Source organism: Uncinocarpus reesii, genomic scaffold (genome assembly GCF_000003515.1).
Source record: "Uncinocarpus reesii 1704 scaffold_2 genomic scaffold, whole genome shotgun sequence".
In the NCBI taxonomy this organism is placed as follows: Eukaryota; Fungi; Ascomycota; class Eurotiomycetes; order Onygenales; family Onygenaceae; genus Uncinocarpus; species Uncinocarpus reesii.
Window position 1 is genome coordinate 3301996 of NW_003052499.1, and position 16517 is coordinate 3318512.

The window sequence follows — 16517 nt, forward strand, 5'->3', positions numbered from 1 at the left end:
CAACGTTGCATTGATCACGCATCAGCCGACCAGCGAGCACAATTGATTGCACAGATTACAGCTAATTCCCTACACCTTGGTGCAGGATCCTTTTGGAAACTATGTTGTTCAGTACATCTGTAGGTTCTCCCTCCAGAAAATGTTTGGGTACATTTCTAATATTTTTAGTGGATCTTGCCGAACCTCATTTCACAGAGCCTCTCTGTCAAACATTTGTTGGAAAGGTGTCAATGCTTTCAAAACAAAAATTCAGTTCCAATGTGATTGAAAAGTGCCCTCGCACCGCCGAATTTCAAAGCCGACGCCTCCTTATCCAAGAGATGCTGCCTGCACAAGAGCTCGAAAGGATGCTGCGAGATTCCTTTGCAAATTATGTTGTCCAAACTGCAATGGATTATGCCGATCCCGAAACTCGTGTCGCTCTTATTGAAGCAATCCGGCCCATTCTTCCCGCTATCCGTCAAACTCCCCACGGACGCCGCATTGCGGGAAAGATCATGAGCATCGATTCTCAAAATCGCACTAATGGTACCACTAATGGCCAACTGACTCCTAATGGCCGCGATGAGAACGGAATTTATCATCAAGGCAATGCCTTTTCTAGCCCAACAATTTCCCAATACGGACCACAGTTTACCACTAATATTTCTGACAACTTGGGCGGTAATTCCTCTATGACTGTTATGACAGGTGATCCCTCAATTTCAGGGTCCACTGTCCCGACCACTGATTCAACCACAACCATCTTTTGCCCGGTTCCGCAGCAAGGTGCCAGTGTCCTCAACGGAATTAATGGCGCCACTCAGGGGTTCAGCCTCTACTAGTCGTCCCTTTGTTGTCGACTCTGTCCTTTTATTGTCTCATTAAACAGATTGTACCACCAGATGAAACGACGAAACGACTGACGATGATTACGGCCGCGATGCGAAAAGAAAAAAAAGAAAGAGAAGAACGATAAATCCTTTGTGCTAAAACATGGATAATGACAAAAAGACACGGCATATAACAGATTTGAAAATCTCCGCCGATGATTTCTTCTCTGGATCTTGATGATGCATTGATTCATTCCTAGCGAAAGGGCACGCCTCCCTCGTTGTACAACCTGCCCACATACATCAAGCCCGGCTTTTTTTTGGCCTTTTGTACTCAATGACTCGAGATTAACGGTCACTTTCCACCGTTACCTCTTCGTATCACGATTTTGAACTGTGCCGACTTCATGACTCTGCGGTACTGATTGCAAACTTTCGTGTTCCCTTCTTTTGAACAAACATTCCTGGCATTTTCTTTTTGCCTACGACAAATGCTTCATTCTTTCTCCAGAATACCGATATCAACACACTCTTTGGATGTGAATGAGCCTTACTACCTCGTCGGCAATTTTTTTCTTGGATTACCCTGCATACATACGACTTAGCGGACACCCGCATCACGGACCAGACTATGTGTCAGGAAATCCTCGAAATATCTGTGGCTTGGGATCCATCCTTCATTTGATACTCTTTTTTTTTGCTTTGGCTATGCTGTATTTTTATTATTGGTCCTTGAGCGGGAACGAAATCTGCGACAACAAACTTTTCCTTAGAGCCATCTAGGGTCCAAGACAGATGCCGCAGATTTGGCTTTGATACCTCATGCCATCTAACTGCCTTTCGGATCTCAACCTTTTCTTTCCTTTTATGATTTACTTTCGAGGATTTGTATTCACGATTGCTTTTCTCGAATTATGACTTCCCTTTTCTTGATTTTCTTTTTCATGAAGCCCCCAGCCCGTGTATCATGATCATAACCTTGTCATCTAGAATAGATGTACCCATATTCCCTGATTTCCCCTGCTTCCATATCTGCCCAAATTAGCCCCCAGTTACAACAGTTGCAATAGCATAGCATAGCACAAACATTAACGGTCAACTTTGCTAGATCACCTTGCCTTGTAAATTCATCAATAAAATTGTATCAGATTTTCTCTACGGTTTTGTAGTCGCTTCAACCACAGTAGGTTTCTTATCAGAGTCATTGACTACTTTTGTACGGACTAACATCAACACTTATTCAGACTAGTTAAGAGTTCCTTCAAGCACAAGAAAAACACTCCGACTATCGTCATTTGTCCAGGTTGGAATCGAAAAAAAGCGAGTGAGAAAAAAGAAATTCCTCCCCGACAGGGAGTCGAACCCTGGTCTCCCGCGCTTGTTAGTTGACTAACTTGACAAGCGGAAATCATAACCGTTAGACCATCGAGGAATTGTTATTAAGCATATAGGTACTGGATTATAAGTAGAAATCCCAGGATGTAGCCAACCACTCCCGTATTAATTATTGGACGCGACTTGATCATCCTCTCAAATCTACTAACTACTCGGCTCCGAAAAGTCAAGGTTGTTGACCAACTATGGGCTCAATGCTACCGGAAGAGCTTGCTATTGCAGTCTGCCAGCAATTGCTGGCTAGAGACTTGCAGATTAGGCAACTGGCTCCTTTGCTCTGTGTTCGTGAATCAAACCTTACAAGCACCCGAAGCCTTTGTGAACCAGTTCAGCTAACGGATACTGCTGTCAGCTAACAGCCCTCCATTCCTTCTCCGCCTACAATATTTGTACACGGCCCCCAAGCGTCTGGCAAATCGACTGTAGTTCGAGCAATTCTCAAGGAGTATGGGGCGCCGGTTGAGCCTGTTTTTCAGGCGAACACTTCTTCGAAACAGGGACGAAGAGCAAGGAAGCAAAAAGGAAACGGGGAACTGAGAGAAGACAAGCAGGAAGGCTATTCCACCAAGCCACGCCTCTTCTATTCGATTATCAAAGTTGCAGAGTGTATTACTGCACGCCATCTGTTGGTCAAGATCGTGTCCAATGTAATCTCGGCGGTGCAAAACGCTGGGTCGCAGCTTATCATTGACGGCGCTGAGGAAGAATGGTTCAAGATTGTCGACAAGGTGCGATGTGAACATGTTAGCTCGTTACCAGGTGTTTTGAGTGAGATTCTTGGGCGGACCCAGTGCCAGAAATTCATACTTGTTCTTGATGGAGTTGACGACCTTCGAGAAGGCGGACAGATGCTACTGGCGGCCCTATCTAGGATTGGAGAGCTGGTATTCTTTCCCCTTTCTGAGGCCTCGTTTATCACCCCCATTGCATAGGCTGACGCGCAACCGTTTGATTCCCAGGTCCCTTCGATACGTGTGTTATTTGTGTCGAGATTCACACCTCGTCCGCTGTTCTTGCAAGTTGCTGGTGTACCACATATCTACTTCCCGCCGTACTCTCGCAATGAAATGATTTCTATACTTTCGAGGTTGTCGCCCCCAGCGACTAGTCTTCCTAAGGACATTACAGCAAAGCTATATCCTTCGTTCCTATCCACGTTGTATGACTCCTTGATTGGCCCTGCGGCAGGAACAGTGCCAGTTTTCCGGTCTGCCTCCGAAAAATTATGGCCGCGGTTTGTTGCGCCGATTGTAGATGGAGAGTCTCCACCGGGCCGCGAATGGGATTTTTCTCGACTCCTTGTTAAGAACCGGACTTTGTTCCAGCAACAAGGAGAGCATCTACTTCTTCATCACGTTGTATCGGAACCCATATCATCGAGCAAAAATGGGTTCTCGCTCCTTGCAAAAAAGAATAACGCAAGCCAGCTCCCGGAGTTGCCTTATCTACCAACTCTTGTGCTGACCGCGGCTTTTTTGGCAGCGTATATACCTCAGCGCCTCGACACTGTGCTCTTCTCGAAATTTACAACTTCAAAGAAGAAACGAATCCGACGTCGAGGCCGACTCAACCTCACCTCCCAGATAGCAAATCATGATCAAGGCCCCGACGATCCGACGCAAACACCAAGCAAAACCAGCAAGAAAGCAGGTGCGCAGTCACGAGTCAATAAATCTACGCCAGCTTCCTCTTCTTCTAGGCTATTTGGCACTCGTAAAGGAGTCACAAATTTCCTGACACCACGGCCATTTTCACTGGAACGCCTCTTTGCAATATACCATGCAATCGACCCAAACCCGTCATTTTCTGCACTTCCTATAGCAGATGCTGTTGCTCCGGAAATAGCTACACTGCAACAACTCAGATTGCTTGTGCCTGCGTCGTCTGCAGCGGCTACTTCTGGCGGTGCGATTGACGGTGGGGAGAAATGGAGTTTGAACGTGAATATCACGGTTAGTTCTAGCGCTTCAGTCAATGAAGAGTGGATCGTGGACATGGCTCGGGGTATCGGAGTCGATATTGATGAGTATTTGGCGACTGATTGATTGTCGAGCTCGCGATTAGCCCGAATAGCAAGTCAATGAATTATGATTCCTATGTTATGTCATATTACTGAGCCAATGTATATCTTCAAATTCGATTCTTGAAACGTTGTACGGAGTATTTGTGGCTTCACTGGAAGGCCGCCAAATGACTTTCATTTTATCAACGGTCTGCATAACTAACTAATCAGCTTCCAAAACTTCACAACCATTTCAATGAATGTTGTCGCCTTGTCACAATCCCCCAATTCCCTTTTGTCATTCGCCCGTATTTGACAGTTTTCGAAGTTGTGGCTGCAGCCTTGCGACATGAGCCTGCTGTCATTCGCTGCCTGGGCTCTTTGCTGAACCGAGAAGAGCACAAGTCGCATCCCGCCACGAGTTTTGGGCATTGTCTCGGCCTGTGGGCTTGAACGCCAAAACAAATCAAAGCAGCAGCAATGCCAGGGAGAGACGATTTGGCTTGCGCTTTGAAGATCTGGCCCTCTCCATGCAGTGGTTCGGAAGCTTGTTTGCCGGGGCCATTTGTTTGCCATCCTCTTTTTTCGCCTGGAGACCACCACCCGGCGGCTGGACGTGATGCAGTTATTCTGGGGCTTTGGGGCTTCTTTGCTCGTTCACCCATACATATTCAGGATATTGTGAATATGAAACATGCCTTTTGCTTTATGACAGCGCTTAATGAAGCTGTGTATCATGCGTGATGATAGTGATGCTTGAAGAACTTGAAGGATATAAACCTCCATTCCCAATACCCCCGTGCATTTTAGACACCAGGCATTTTCATTGATTTATCAACACTTGCAATTTCCAATTACCATTTCGGGGATCCGCAGCGCTATCGTGCCCGACTTAAATTGAAAAGGCACACTCATCCGCCCCTTTGACAGTTCGACATACAATAAAGATATCCAACAATGAAGGTCCTCAATGCCATGATATTAAGCGCTATGCTGCCTTCCGCTCTTGCAGGTTCGCTCAAGATATACCCCTCTCTCCCTTTCTCTGAGAAGCAATGTTAAAAGCAATCTCTTTTTACTACCAGGCCAATACTCCTTTAGCAAATCCTGCTCCACCACCAACGGCGTCACCCGTTGCTGTCCAGGAAACATGAGTATGCGATCCTCAAACGGCGTATTATCGGGTTACTGCTGCGTTCCAGTACAGAGGTCCAAGCGGGACAACGGAAGCCCTGACAATAGAATCGCCATACCTCCTCCCCATGCCAGGTCCCGTGTTGTGGCTAGAGACGGTCAAGGCCCATGCTCAGAGGGCGAAGTTGCGGTGCCCGTTAATGTGGATGATTTTGACAAGCGTATTGACGGTTTAATGGGGCGTAAGGGGGCTGGTAATGGTCAAACTTCTGCGGGTGCTAATAAGGGGAATCCAGTCGCCTTTGCGGGTGCGCTGGGGATGTTGGCTGCGGCGGGAGTGTGAATTCAAGCAATTAAGGCTTCCCTGTTCTTCCTGCTTTTTTGTATGCGTCTTTTTGGCTTGTGGTGTTATACGGGTATTTTAGCAACGCTTATGATATGACCTCTCTTATTGCCTTTCTTAAACTTATTTGGATTAGTTATGCCTTTCCGATAACCTGCAAGATAAAGACCTTTACTTCTACACATGGAATGAAGAAGTTGAATGTGATCGCCCCTCTGAAAATGCCCGATGCTGTTTTGCTTTCACATTGCCCGTACCCAATGCAACATCTTTGAATATATCATGTTCTATGCCATTTGCACGGCTTGACCCCAACACTTGACTAGTTACCACGAATTGGAAGTATCTCCGAGATTTTCGGTACGATCCACCAATCGTGCCAGCGATCCTTGGAGCCGATCTGAGGGACTTCAACCGACAGATTTAAGCGCCGTGATGGGGATCTCGCAGGTTGAATATCATCGCTCTTGCCTTTTCGCCTCGTCGATAAAGACGCTGGTTTAGCTGTATACGCCTTTTTAAATGTCCCAATGGCGATACTCGTCGCGATACAGGCTCGTAGGGAATCTTTAACGTCTTTTATCCAGTCCTCTTTGAGACTAGCCAAGGGTACAGTCCCTTCTTTATCTTGTTCTCCCTTCGTACCAGAGATCCCAGAATCGAGGAACGGCCCATCTGCTAGACATTGCTCTAGAGCCTTTCTCGCTTCAGCCACCGCTGCCAGAGCCCTATCAAGCACCAGTTCGTCGCTACTCTCAGATAAAGTTGCTTCCTTCTCAAAGAATTCAAAAGGAAGAGGCTCTGGCAGTGATACAGAAAAGAATGGCTTCATCCGTAATTCATAGCGTAAACTTTCTGACGAGTAACGTTTGGACGACGATAAATACGTTGAAGGCAATAAATCGTAGCGTAAGATTAAAATAAAAAGGGCGTTCAATGCGAGGGCAAACGCGTCGATGGCGCCGAGCTCTGTCGAATGTCGTTGAAGAATTTTAAATGTCCTATCAAACGCTCGCTTCCGCTCAATTTTGTTCTCCTGTGCGGTATCAACGGTGCCTCTTTGGTATTCTGCCTCGACGCAGGAACGTATGCGGTCTAGATGGGAAAGATGAGTGGCGCATATGTGCGAGAGATACCAATATAAACCAGGAAGCTCCTCAGGGGAATATATCGAAAGCTCGAAGCCAAGTTGCAAAAGAAGCCGAAGCTGTCGTAACTTTTGGTGATAAACCCAGCTGCCGAGGGGATACGCGTATATAGCTTCCTCTCCATGAAGGTTGATGGCAGGTTCTGAGATCAAGGGACGAAGGTGACCATCGATTCCCTCAGCCTTGAGAATTTTGTTAAAATAGTCCCAGTAACGGGGTTTAATATACCACTCTTTCACTCACCTCAGCCTGAAGATGGTCCCAGTCAATGACGGAATGACACAATGTTCGTCTTATTCGGCAACGATTGAGGCATGATGCGCGGTATGTATCGATGAAAGGCTTTTAAACGGTTAGCGTGGCATGACGATATGTATCAAGGCGCTTTACCTGAGCAACCCGCTTAACGAAAGTTTCCATGTATTTGGCAATTTGAAACCGAGGGTCCGAAGGCATTTCAACTTCTTCGTTTCGTTTGTCCAATAGCGTGCTCCAGGGAAGAACAAGGTCGGCTAAGTCGTCAAAACAGAATTGCTTAATAGATTTGGAACCAAGAACGCGCATCTCGTTCAAAAGGAAGGATTGTGTAAGGGAACGAATATAGACAGCTGGTTGAGGTTTTCGAGATTGCACTGCCCAAACCGATTTCTTGCAAGGAAAACTATTCGTTAGATAAGGGTACGCTTCGAACAACAAGAGACAATGTTACCCACCTGCAAATCATAAGGGTTTCGAGAATCAAGAATCTGCTGTACGTCAATAGCATCCTGACAAAAGCGTTTTAAAAACTTCATTGCATCTGCGGGATCAATTTTGACCATAGGCCGTGGAGGAACCGAGCTAGCCAGCCTCCTTTGGATTTTTTGGCTGAAAGACGCTTCAACGGGTTTCCCGATCGATAACGATTTCTCAATTTTATCGACTTGTTCGAGGCAAGCGGACGGATTTTCCGTTGCCCTAGTTTGTATCACAGAAGTGTCCAGGTCCAAGGTAAGAAGAAATTCTTGACGAAATATCAGCCGAGTTAGAAGCGCCTCCTTAACGGGTGTATCCAATTCATAATTCTTGAGCCACGATATAGCATCATCGACAAGGGTCCGGACGTCAGAGGAAAGGACATCAGATAGGAGATTTCGGTTATACAATTGGGTGACGAAGTCTTCCTCCTATCCTCGGAGATCAGCTGCTTTCCAATTCCCAGGGTCCGACTTTGACGGCGTTACCAACCTCAAAATAGTACTCGGAGCTGACTCTCCCAATCACACGGTCACAGGCTTTGATCAACGCCAAACAATATGCTCTTAAAACGATAGAGACTAGCCCTGGGCCTCTACAATATGCCCCGTCTTGCTCTCCTTTACTCTCCCGGCTACCACAGCTGCGAGCTTGTTGATCGAATTGGGCGTCTTCAAGCGTCATTGGAACAGGCCAGAGTAACCGATCCAAATATATCGACGTAAAAAGGGTCTGAGATAACGGATGTCCCATATGCCAGGCTACCTAAACCTCCGAAATCAGTTCCGGGCCGTATCGATTGGAAAAGGACTAGCATCGCATTTGCAGCAAAGCCAACGGCAACGCTTCGAACGACAGGGTGGAAGTCGCTTCACCGCACCTCGAGGCATAAAAGCTGGTCCATGATGCCAATCACCTCCTCCGGAAGTAGTTCCCTCATAACATCGTATTCGTCGTCCAACGTGTCTCCTGGTGCCAGGTAGCCGCTGTCCATTTTGGAGTCCATAATCTATAAACCCTTGGGTTGCACATTCCATTCGTCAGCGATCATCGTTCTTATAGCACGAAGTAACGTAATTGAGTCGTAAAAGCAAGGGGGACTCGATAAGAAATGAGAATATAAAGCTGTGTCGCACCTCCAAAGCCCCCACGGCCTCAAACAAGGTAAAGAATTCATCTTTCACGAGCTGACCGGTCTCCAAGGCTATAAGAATACATTAGTATCCTAGCCATCAAGCGCCTGATAGCTGGTTTCTGACGTAATGATGGAGACATACCTGATGCAGCTTTGGTGAACTCCTCGGTGATATCGTGGGCCTCCATCTTCTCCGATGCGATGCGGGGAGGGCCTTTCGTTCGATACATGGCCCTAGACTTGGAATTGATTGCTAGATCATATTAGATCAAAAAGGGAATAGGAAATCAAATGATGAAAATGTCCCTGCAAAGTCGTAGAGGCCAAAGTTGTCAAGCAGGTGATTTACCAGCGGTGAAAGGCAATCCGCGGTGGGTGGGTAACCGATTTTTGTGAGCCGCCGGGCTAAAGATGGGCTGCGGAGGCTCACAGCGCTGCAAATCTACAACAGGAACAAAACACTTCTAATTTAGAGAATATGTACTCGGGTTTAATTGGTCTATATAGAGGGCTGATTTCACGGTCCAAATGGCCCAGAGCAAATTGATATCGTATGTCTAGCCCGTCAAAGCGTAAAAGTACAACCAGTGGCTTCCGCATCACTCATCCCCAGTCTTCCTCGCTTGCTCTAAAGGGTCCCATGTCATTGCCCATCCTCAGGTTTATTTTTGCGCCGATGCAGCTTCCGCTGTAGCTTGTTCGCTCTTCGCAGACAGATTCTGAAGATCGCCCTGTTTGCCGTTCTATCCACCAGGAAGCACGCCGGTCAGCCGAATGTCCCCGTTTTAGAACCCGGAAGGAAACGCTCAATTAGGCACTGAAAGAACAGTTTACTGACCTCCCACTGGGCGAATTTCATCTCGGCTGTTCCCCGTTCCGCCTTGAGTCTCAATTCGGGCGTGAGCGAGCGACGGACGGTTCTGGAAGCGATGGCCAGATACCGGTTGTAGCTACGTTGACGGAGACAGGTCAGCAATTGCAAGGAGCTAACAACGGCAGCAAGGACTTTGAGCGTACGTCAGGCCGGCGGTCTTCCACGCGAAAGTCATCTTTGTATCGAGTGTTTCTTGGTAGAGAGGGGGCTCGTCGTATCGTGTGCAATCGCTCTTCTCTTCGTTCCTTTTTGGGTTCGAATCGTCAAGTCAGTGGCTGCCAAGCATCTCATCACGTGACAGCCTTTTGAACTACACCAACTCACCAGATAGTAACCCCAGCACAGGAGAAGAGCCTTTGATTGTTATAATCCGTTATTGAGAGCCGGTGGACAAGATGCTCTACTATCCCTATAGGAGCATGTCTAGAAGAAGATACACTTAAATGCATTCCATGATACCCACATCATTCAGTCCTATAGCAAAGGCTGTGGTGTTTAGAATAATCACCTTCAACAACTCTGCGGGATAGTCTTCATATGCCCAGAACCCCTTCAAGGTCTCTAGTGGTAGATTACTGTTGGCTGCAATGGGGTGGTACTTTGTTGCAAATATTTCATTTTGATAAAAATCAATGGTTAACGCCCCTGGCCATCTGGGTACTACCTGGCTCTGAAAGCAAGAAATTTGCAAATGCATCCTGTTAAAGTCATTCTATTCAGGCAATAACATGAATCTTCATGTTCATGAAGAAATGGCAAGTGATTTGACCACAGGGTTGCGTGCATGAATGACTCCCATTCAGCCAACCTTCTTATTGTAGTCTTGTTCTGTCAAGCTGAAGCCCAAGCCCCTTCATACATCCTTCCTTGCATTTATGGCCCAGTTCCGGAATCACTCTGCTCCCTAGCCTTGCGTTCTAGACCAAACCTAAATCTGAGGAGAGTGGACAGACAGGTGCGCGAGGCAAAAAAGTCATCGAGCCATCGGACAACCTAGATTCAACGTCGGTCTCCCAAGCTTTTGGAAATTTCATTTCATTCCCATCCACCAGTGGATGACATGGATGGCTGGGAATGTACTGATACCTTCCCGCGCCTCCGTTCCCAATTCCATGGACTCGGGTTCCATTTGCCTTTCTCTTGAAGTGACTCGGACCCAAGGTGGGATGAGCGGTGAGAGTAGATCGTCTTTATCGTCGTATTCTATTTGGTATCTGCAAGCCTGCGGGAACCTGCTGACGCCGCGGGATGAAACCGAGGGAATGGAAATAGGTTGCTGGGAATCGGTTGGGAAAGCAACCACAGGCTGTGAATCCCCAAGGCTCGGTATATCCACCGAAACAGGAGGCTGAAAAGGAAAGTGATTGAAAGGGGGAAGGAATATCTGCGTTGAGAAAGTGAAATACAGCTTATCAGATCGGAGACCAAGGATCGGGGAAAGGTTGCCTTAGCTGCCTTATTGTGAACTTCCAGGTTCGGGGCCCTGGGACGGCACAAAGGTCAATCATTGACGGCGGATGCCGTTGAAAGTGAATCGTAGGCAGTAGTAGCTTCAGGAAAGACAGCTCAAGAAAAGAAATTAAAGAAATAGAGACTTTACTGGGCGGCTTCCAGTATATTGATAATGCATGGTGCGAAAGAAGAGCTAGTTCCAAGCAACCAGTTCTTAGCGCAGATATGGCACAGGTTATATTGTGTTCCTCTGCCATTCTGTATCATTCACTTTCTCCTCACCTACTCTCTCTTTCTTTTAACCCTTCTTAGAATCATCAACTACAACAGTAAGTAGCATTCTTCTTTTATAGGAAATTGTTTCAGTGGTTCTTATTCATCTCTGATGCTTTTTGTGCACAGCCAGGTATCCTTGATCACTCTTGTCTATCATTTGACACCATTCGTGCAAAGTGTGCCAGAAGCCCTTTGGTATGAAGCATAGGTGCCTTGTCATCTCGGGAGCTAACTCTTCCTATTAATTCGCAGAGAGCGCTACTGGCGCCAAAATCTGATAGGTGAGCAAAGCTCTCCTAAAGCTCTCGTCAATCTGGAGTATTGAGACGCGTCGAACGCGTTCCCTTTGGAAAACCTCCTGGAATGCTTGCACTGTGCAAGCATAAAGAAATCACTAACATTCTTCCAGTTGCAACAACCCTGGGACTTGCTTTCTGCATACAGCCTTCATCACTTCTCACCTCAGCGCTCCGCCTAACCAAGCAACTATGGCTCCAAAAAACTCCAAGAAGAAATCGGCTGAGAACAGCATGTCCTCATCCGCTTCAAGATCCGGGGCGCCGGCAAAGACCCCTAAGCCACGACCAGCAACCAGAACCATTGTCCGATGGAACGGTATGGCTCCGCTCCTACTCCTGTCTCCCTTGAATGCTGTGTCGACTGTAGAAAAATGCTAAACAGATTTTCAGACGAGCTCGATAGGCAGCTACTCCTCTCGATCCAATCCGCTTGTAACTCTGCAGGAATACGAATCCCCTGGGCACAGGTTGCAGAGATAATGGGTGAAAAGATCACAGAAGGTGCAATTGTGCAGCATCTTGCGAAATTGCGCTCCCGGATGGAAGGCGATGGCATCCCTGTCCCTCCTCCACTTCGTCGCGGTGGGCCGGGAACCGGTAAGAGAACCGTTTCTAGGCAGAGTATGGAGATGAAAGAGAGCCCAGATGATGATTCAAACAAACCACGAGCCGAGACAAGAGTTGGCGTAGCTAAGAATAGACGAACTGAAAGGAACGAGAGTTCTGCCAACAGCAACAGTTTGATCACCAATCCCGGTTCCGATGAATGGGGTATCAAGCGTAATACGGCGGATAAAATAGCCGCTGGCCAGCATCTCCCGACACCTAAGGGTGGCAATGGAAGCTCCGACAGTGCCGACAAGACAACAACAGGGAATAAAAGGAAGGCCCCATCGAGCGGGACGGTTGTGCTCCGGGTTACGCCATGGCGCTTGGAACGGGCCCTTATGGGCCGCGACAGAGTGAATGACGATCACATTCACGTCAAGGAGGAAGAGTGTTCATCAGGGGATGAAAGCCCTGCAGGTGATGGCCATGGAGCCGATAGCGCTTCTCCTAGCATCCAGGGCCACGCTGTCCCCATGGAAATAGATTCGGATCCACAAAGTCTCTTGCACATTGGAGCACAACATTATCAGGACACTCCGCAGCAGAGGAGTCAGGATCTCGGAGGCTATAGCAGTTCGGAACACTTCAGCGCAAATGAATCAGGCTATAACCAAATCTCGAGTGGAGCATCCAGTCAATCTCTCCAGATGAACGATCAAATGCCCCCATTGTACAATTTGGAATACCTTCACCAAGCATCTGCAAATATGTATCTTGCGACTTCAGCCAGTGGAGCTTTACCAATAGCCCAAGGCACAGAATTGGAGACCCCGCAGGGCGGCACAATGAACTGGTTCGACACAGCATTCACCAACAACGCGTTTGGATATTTGGATGACAACTTCGAGGTGGGAGACTATATCAGTCCTGAATATTTGCATCAATGAACTCTCCGTTTTCGTAGTAAGTCAAAAACAATGGAAGCTTCATATCAGGAACAGCAGCTGACACGTATCAGTAAAAAAACTCAAAAGCCTTGCGATGGTCAGTTTGATATGGACTTTGCCAGATCCTGACAAGCAAAAAATCGATTTGTTTCCCGCCAATTAGCGTTTTTTCTGTGATGTGATTTTTTCCAGATTGTTTCCATAGTTTGCTTCATGGGATGGATTTATCTGCAACAGTGCCTGCTAGTTCTCTATCCCTTATGCTTGCAAGGAATAGAGCTGCAGATTAGCTGGATCGACGGAGAATCATACCTAGACATTGGTTATTGTGGAGGGCTACAACCACCATCAAAACCCAACTGAATCCCCAGCCGCCAGTTTCTTTTCCCTGCCTTGATCTTTTTGCTGCGTTTGTTAGTAGCCAAATAGTAACGATTGTTGTGACCTTTCAATTGAATATTCACACAGCAAGACATTTGACAGATGCGGTTTGTGCCTGGAGATCAGAAGTTGGTTCATGATAAACGCTAGATCCAAATAGGAAACAGGTCATGTGACTAATTTGCTGAGTCAGCTTCTAGATGCCAAGAATATGGAGAAGCTGCTCGAATCTTTGCTCCCCAAAAGTTTTTTTTCGTTCACGGCATTCCTCAAATCTTTCTTCTTTTCGACGTCTCAATTCGAACAATTGTATCATATTAACTCCTAATATTTCTGTACACCTTACTGGAGTTCAGGGTATTCGGGACTGATTCCGTCGTTTCTGTGCCTTTGTCTGTCCCTGTTCGAAATGCAGAGAGCTCTTTCAGCTTCTTCACGGGCTTCGGTCCTTTCTTCAGCTGCCTCCGCCCGTAGGCAGCTCACTCAGTTCAAGCCCTCATTAACCTGTGGATTGAACTTCCAGCAACAAAGATATGCCCACAAGGTTAGTTCCGTATCTGTGTTTCGTCGCAATTCGTCTGAAAGATGCGCCCTAACTGCTCCGTGCTATAGGAGCTGAAGTTCGGCGTTGAAGGACGTGCATCGCTCCTCAAGGGAGTTGATACGCTCGCAAGAGCTGTTACCACCACGTTGGGCCCCAAGGGTAGAAATGTTTTAATTGAGTCTTCATATGGTTCTCCCAAGATCACCAAAGGTATACCACCAAATCCCAAACGAGGAACATTGATATATGACAGAGAGCTAACCTCGCAACTCTAGATGGCGTCACTGTCGCCAAGGCGATCTCTTTGCAGGACAAGTTCGAGAACCTCGGTGCCCGTCTGCTCCAGGATGTTGCTTCTAAGACAAATGAAGTTGCTGGTGATGGTACTACAACAGCAACTGTCCTTGCTCGTGCGATCTTCTCCGAGACCGTGAAAAACGTTGCTGCTGGCTGCAACCCAATGGACTTGAGGAGGGGTATCCAGGCTGCCGTTGACTCTGTGGTTGAGTATCTCCAAGCGAACAAGAGGGAAATCACCACCAGTGAAGAAATTGCGCAAGTGGCTACTATTTCTGCAAACGGCGACACACACATTGGAAAGCTAATCTCCAACGCCATGGAACGAGTCGGAAAGGAAGGCGTTATAACCGTCAAGGATGGAAAAACCATTGAAGATGAACTCGAGGTTACCGAGGGTATGCGGTTTGACCGGGGCTACGTCTCACCTTACTTTATCACCGACACCAAAACCCAAAAGGTTGAATTCGAAAAACCTCTTATCCTCCTTTCTGAGAAGAAGATCTCTGCCGTTCAAGACATCATCCCCGCCCTCGAGGCCTCTACTAGCCTCCGTCGTCCGCTAGTCATCATTGCCGAGGATATTGAGGGCGAAGCTCTCGCTGTTTGTATTCTCAACAAGCTCCGTGGTCAGCTACAGGTTGCTGCTGTCAAGGCTCCAGGTTTTGGCGACAACCGCAAGAGCATCCTTGGTGACATTGGTATTTTGACCAATGCCACTGTATTCACTGACGAGTTGGATATGAAGCTCGACAAAGCCACTCCAGATATGCTTGGCTCCACTGGCTCTATTACTATCACGAAGGAAGACACTATTATTTTGAACGGTGAAGGCAGCAAGGACGCCATTGCTCAGAGGTGTGAGCAAATCAGAAGCATCGTTGCCGATCCTGCTACGTCCGACTACGAAAAGGAGAAGCTCCAGGAGCGGTTGGCCAAACTTTCTGGTGGTGTTGCCGTCATTAAGGTTGGCGGTGCCTCCGAAGTCGAGGTTGGCGAAAAGAAGGATCGCGTTGTGGATGCATTGAACGCCACCCGTGCTGCTGTTGAAGAGGGCATCCTCCCTGGTGGTGGTACTGCTTTGCTCAAGGCTTCCGCCAACGGTTTGAAAGATGTCAAGCCGGCCAATTTTGACCAGCAACTTGGTGTCAGCATCGTCAAGAGCGCTATTCAAAGGCCTGCACGTACCATCGTTGAGAACGCTGGCCTGGAAGGCAGTGTTATTGTGGGAAAACTCACCGATGAATTTGCCGGAGATTTCAACAGAGGTTTTGATAGCTCCAAGGGCGAATATGTTGACATGATTGGCTCTGGAATTGTTGACCCATTGAAGGTCGTCCGCACTGCTCTCGTTGACGCTAGCGGTGTTGCATCCCTCCTTGGCACTACCGAGGTCGCAATTGTCGAGGCTCCAGAGGAGAAGGGCCCTGCTCCTGGTGGCATGGGAGGTATGGGTGGCATGGGTGGCATGGGCGGCATGGGCGGTATGTACTAAAAGCCTGTTGGACTTTACGGTAATTATGTCTTTTTCACCTTGGATGTTTTAAAATACTAATTTATCCGATTTCCTTCTCACGTTTTGTGTGTTTTCATATATTTCTGGCTTTGTTTCCATCTCTCCCTCAATCTGGCATGCTTCTACGATTGTGTTGGAAAGCCCCACCCCACTCTATACGCAAATCTTTATCCTATCCGCAGATGCTCCTTTCTCGACTTTGGCATGGACAAACAGATTGGCAAGCAAAGCGAGCAAGGTCGGTGTATGCCGCTTGTATCCAATCTCGTCGGAGTTGAGTTTGGGTGTCGTTTTATACCTTTTGTACGGCGCAGAGGGGAAGAAAGAGAGAAAGAAGCCTGGAAATGGCGTTATGCGTTAAAAGAGCGCAATGCACTGTACATTATTGACTGTCTGAGTTATGAAATACATTTCTAATTCCCTATTTTTGTCTCTAAACGCTGTACTACACATTGGTTCCCTTATCCCAGGATATCTACACAACACGCGTTGCTCCGACGATCGGTATCTCTGTCTTCGAAGACGAGCAGAATAACTGACGGTAGAGGCCGGCGAATGGGTTGGAAGGTAGGAGAGGACCGTTTCGCAGAGCCTGGCTTCGACTGGCAGGGTTTGGGTTCGTCGAATGGGGGCTGGGTCGGCGAGAGTGGTGGTTTTTGCGATTCCATATCCTAGCGG

The 16517-nt window shown here is 47.5% G+C and overlaps 7 protein-coding genes and 1 non-coding gene across 8 annotated transcripts in view; 5 read left to right on the plus strand and 3 right to left on the minus strand.

Moving 5' to 3' along the window:
• UREG_04099 (uncharacterized protein) overlaps nt 1-824 on the plus strand; it is a gene marked incomplete at both ends in the record, with an annotated part of 5515 nt that extends 4691 nt beyond the window's left edge. Inside the window, 2 exons of the mRNA XM_002544536.1 lie at nt 86-119; nt 169-824. Coding sequence (XP_002544582.1) covers nt 86-119; nt 169-824 — 690 coding nt within the window. The remainder of the gene's footprint in view (nt 1-85; nt 120-168) is intronic.
• A 1330-nt stretch (nt 825-2154) lies between these two features.
• On the minus strand, nt 2155-2244 carry UREG_08035. The gene has a single exon. It is a non-coding gene; the product is annotated as a tRNA-Asp (tRNA).
• A 148-nt stretch (nt 2245-2392) lies between these two features.
• UREG_04100 (uncharacterized protein) lies at nt 2393-4252 on the plus strand (the record flags this gene model as incomplete). The annotated part of the gene is made up of 3 exons (XM_002544537.1): nt 2393-2488; nt 2567-3091; nt 3140-4252. The coding sequence occupies 3 exons, from the start codon at nt 2393-2395 to the stop codon at nt 4250-4252; spliced, it is 1734 nt and encodes a 577-aa protein (XP_002544583.1).
• Nucleotides 4253-5166: 914 nt separating this feature from the next.
• On the plus strand, nt 5167-5686 carry UREG_04101 (uncharacterized protein; the record flags this gene model as incomplete). The annotated part of the gene is made up of 2 exons (XM_002544538.1): nt 5167-5221; nt 5295-5686. 2 exons carry the CDS (start codon nt 5167-5169, stop codon nt 5684-5686), a joined length of 447 nt encoding a protein of 148 aa, XP_002544584.1.
• Nucleotides 5687-6008: 322 nt separating this feature from the next.
• UREG_04102 (uncharacterized protein) lies at nt 6009-7398 on the minus strand (the record flags this gene model as incomplete). The annotated part of the gene is made up of 2 exons (XM_002544539.1): nt 6009-7016; nt 7225-7398. The coding sequence occupies 2 exons, from the start codon at nt 7396-7398 to the stop codon at nt 6009-6011; spliced, it is 1182 nt and encodes a 393-aa protein (XP_002544585.1).
• A 1211-nt stretch (nt 7399-8609) lies between these two features.
• UREG_04103 (uncharacterized protein) lies at nt 8610-8934 on the minus strand (the record flags this gene model as incomplete). The annotated part of the gene is made up of 2 exons (XM_002544540.1): nt 8610-8773; nt 8847-8934. The coding sequence occupies 2 exons, from the start codon at nt 8932-8934 to the stop codon at nt 8610-8612; spliced, it is 252 nt and encodes an 83-aa protein (XP_002544586.1).
• A 2860-nt stretch (nt 8935-11794) lies between these two features.
• UREG_04104 (uncharacterized protein) lies at nt 11795-13101 on the plus strand (the record flags this gene model as incomplete). Its single annotated transcript, XM_002544541.1, has 2 exons — nt 11795-11921; nt 11996-13101. The coding sequence occupies 2 exons, from the start codon at nt 11795-11797 to the stop codon at nt 13099-13101; spliced, it is 1233 nt and encodes a 410-aa protein (XP_002544587.1).
• A 790-nt stretch (nt 13102-13891) lies between these two features.
• UREG_04105 (chaperonin GroL) lies at nt 13892-15818 on the plus strand (the record flags this gene model as incomplete). The annotated part of the gene is made up of 3 exons (XM_002544542.1): nt 13892-14026; nt 14095-14236; nt 14302-15818. 3 exons carry the CDS (start codon nt 13892-13894, stop codon nt 15816-15818), a joined length of 1794 nt encoding a protein of 597 aa, XP_002544588.1.
• Nucleotides 15819-16517: the final 699 nt, after the last annotated feature.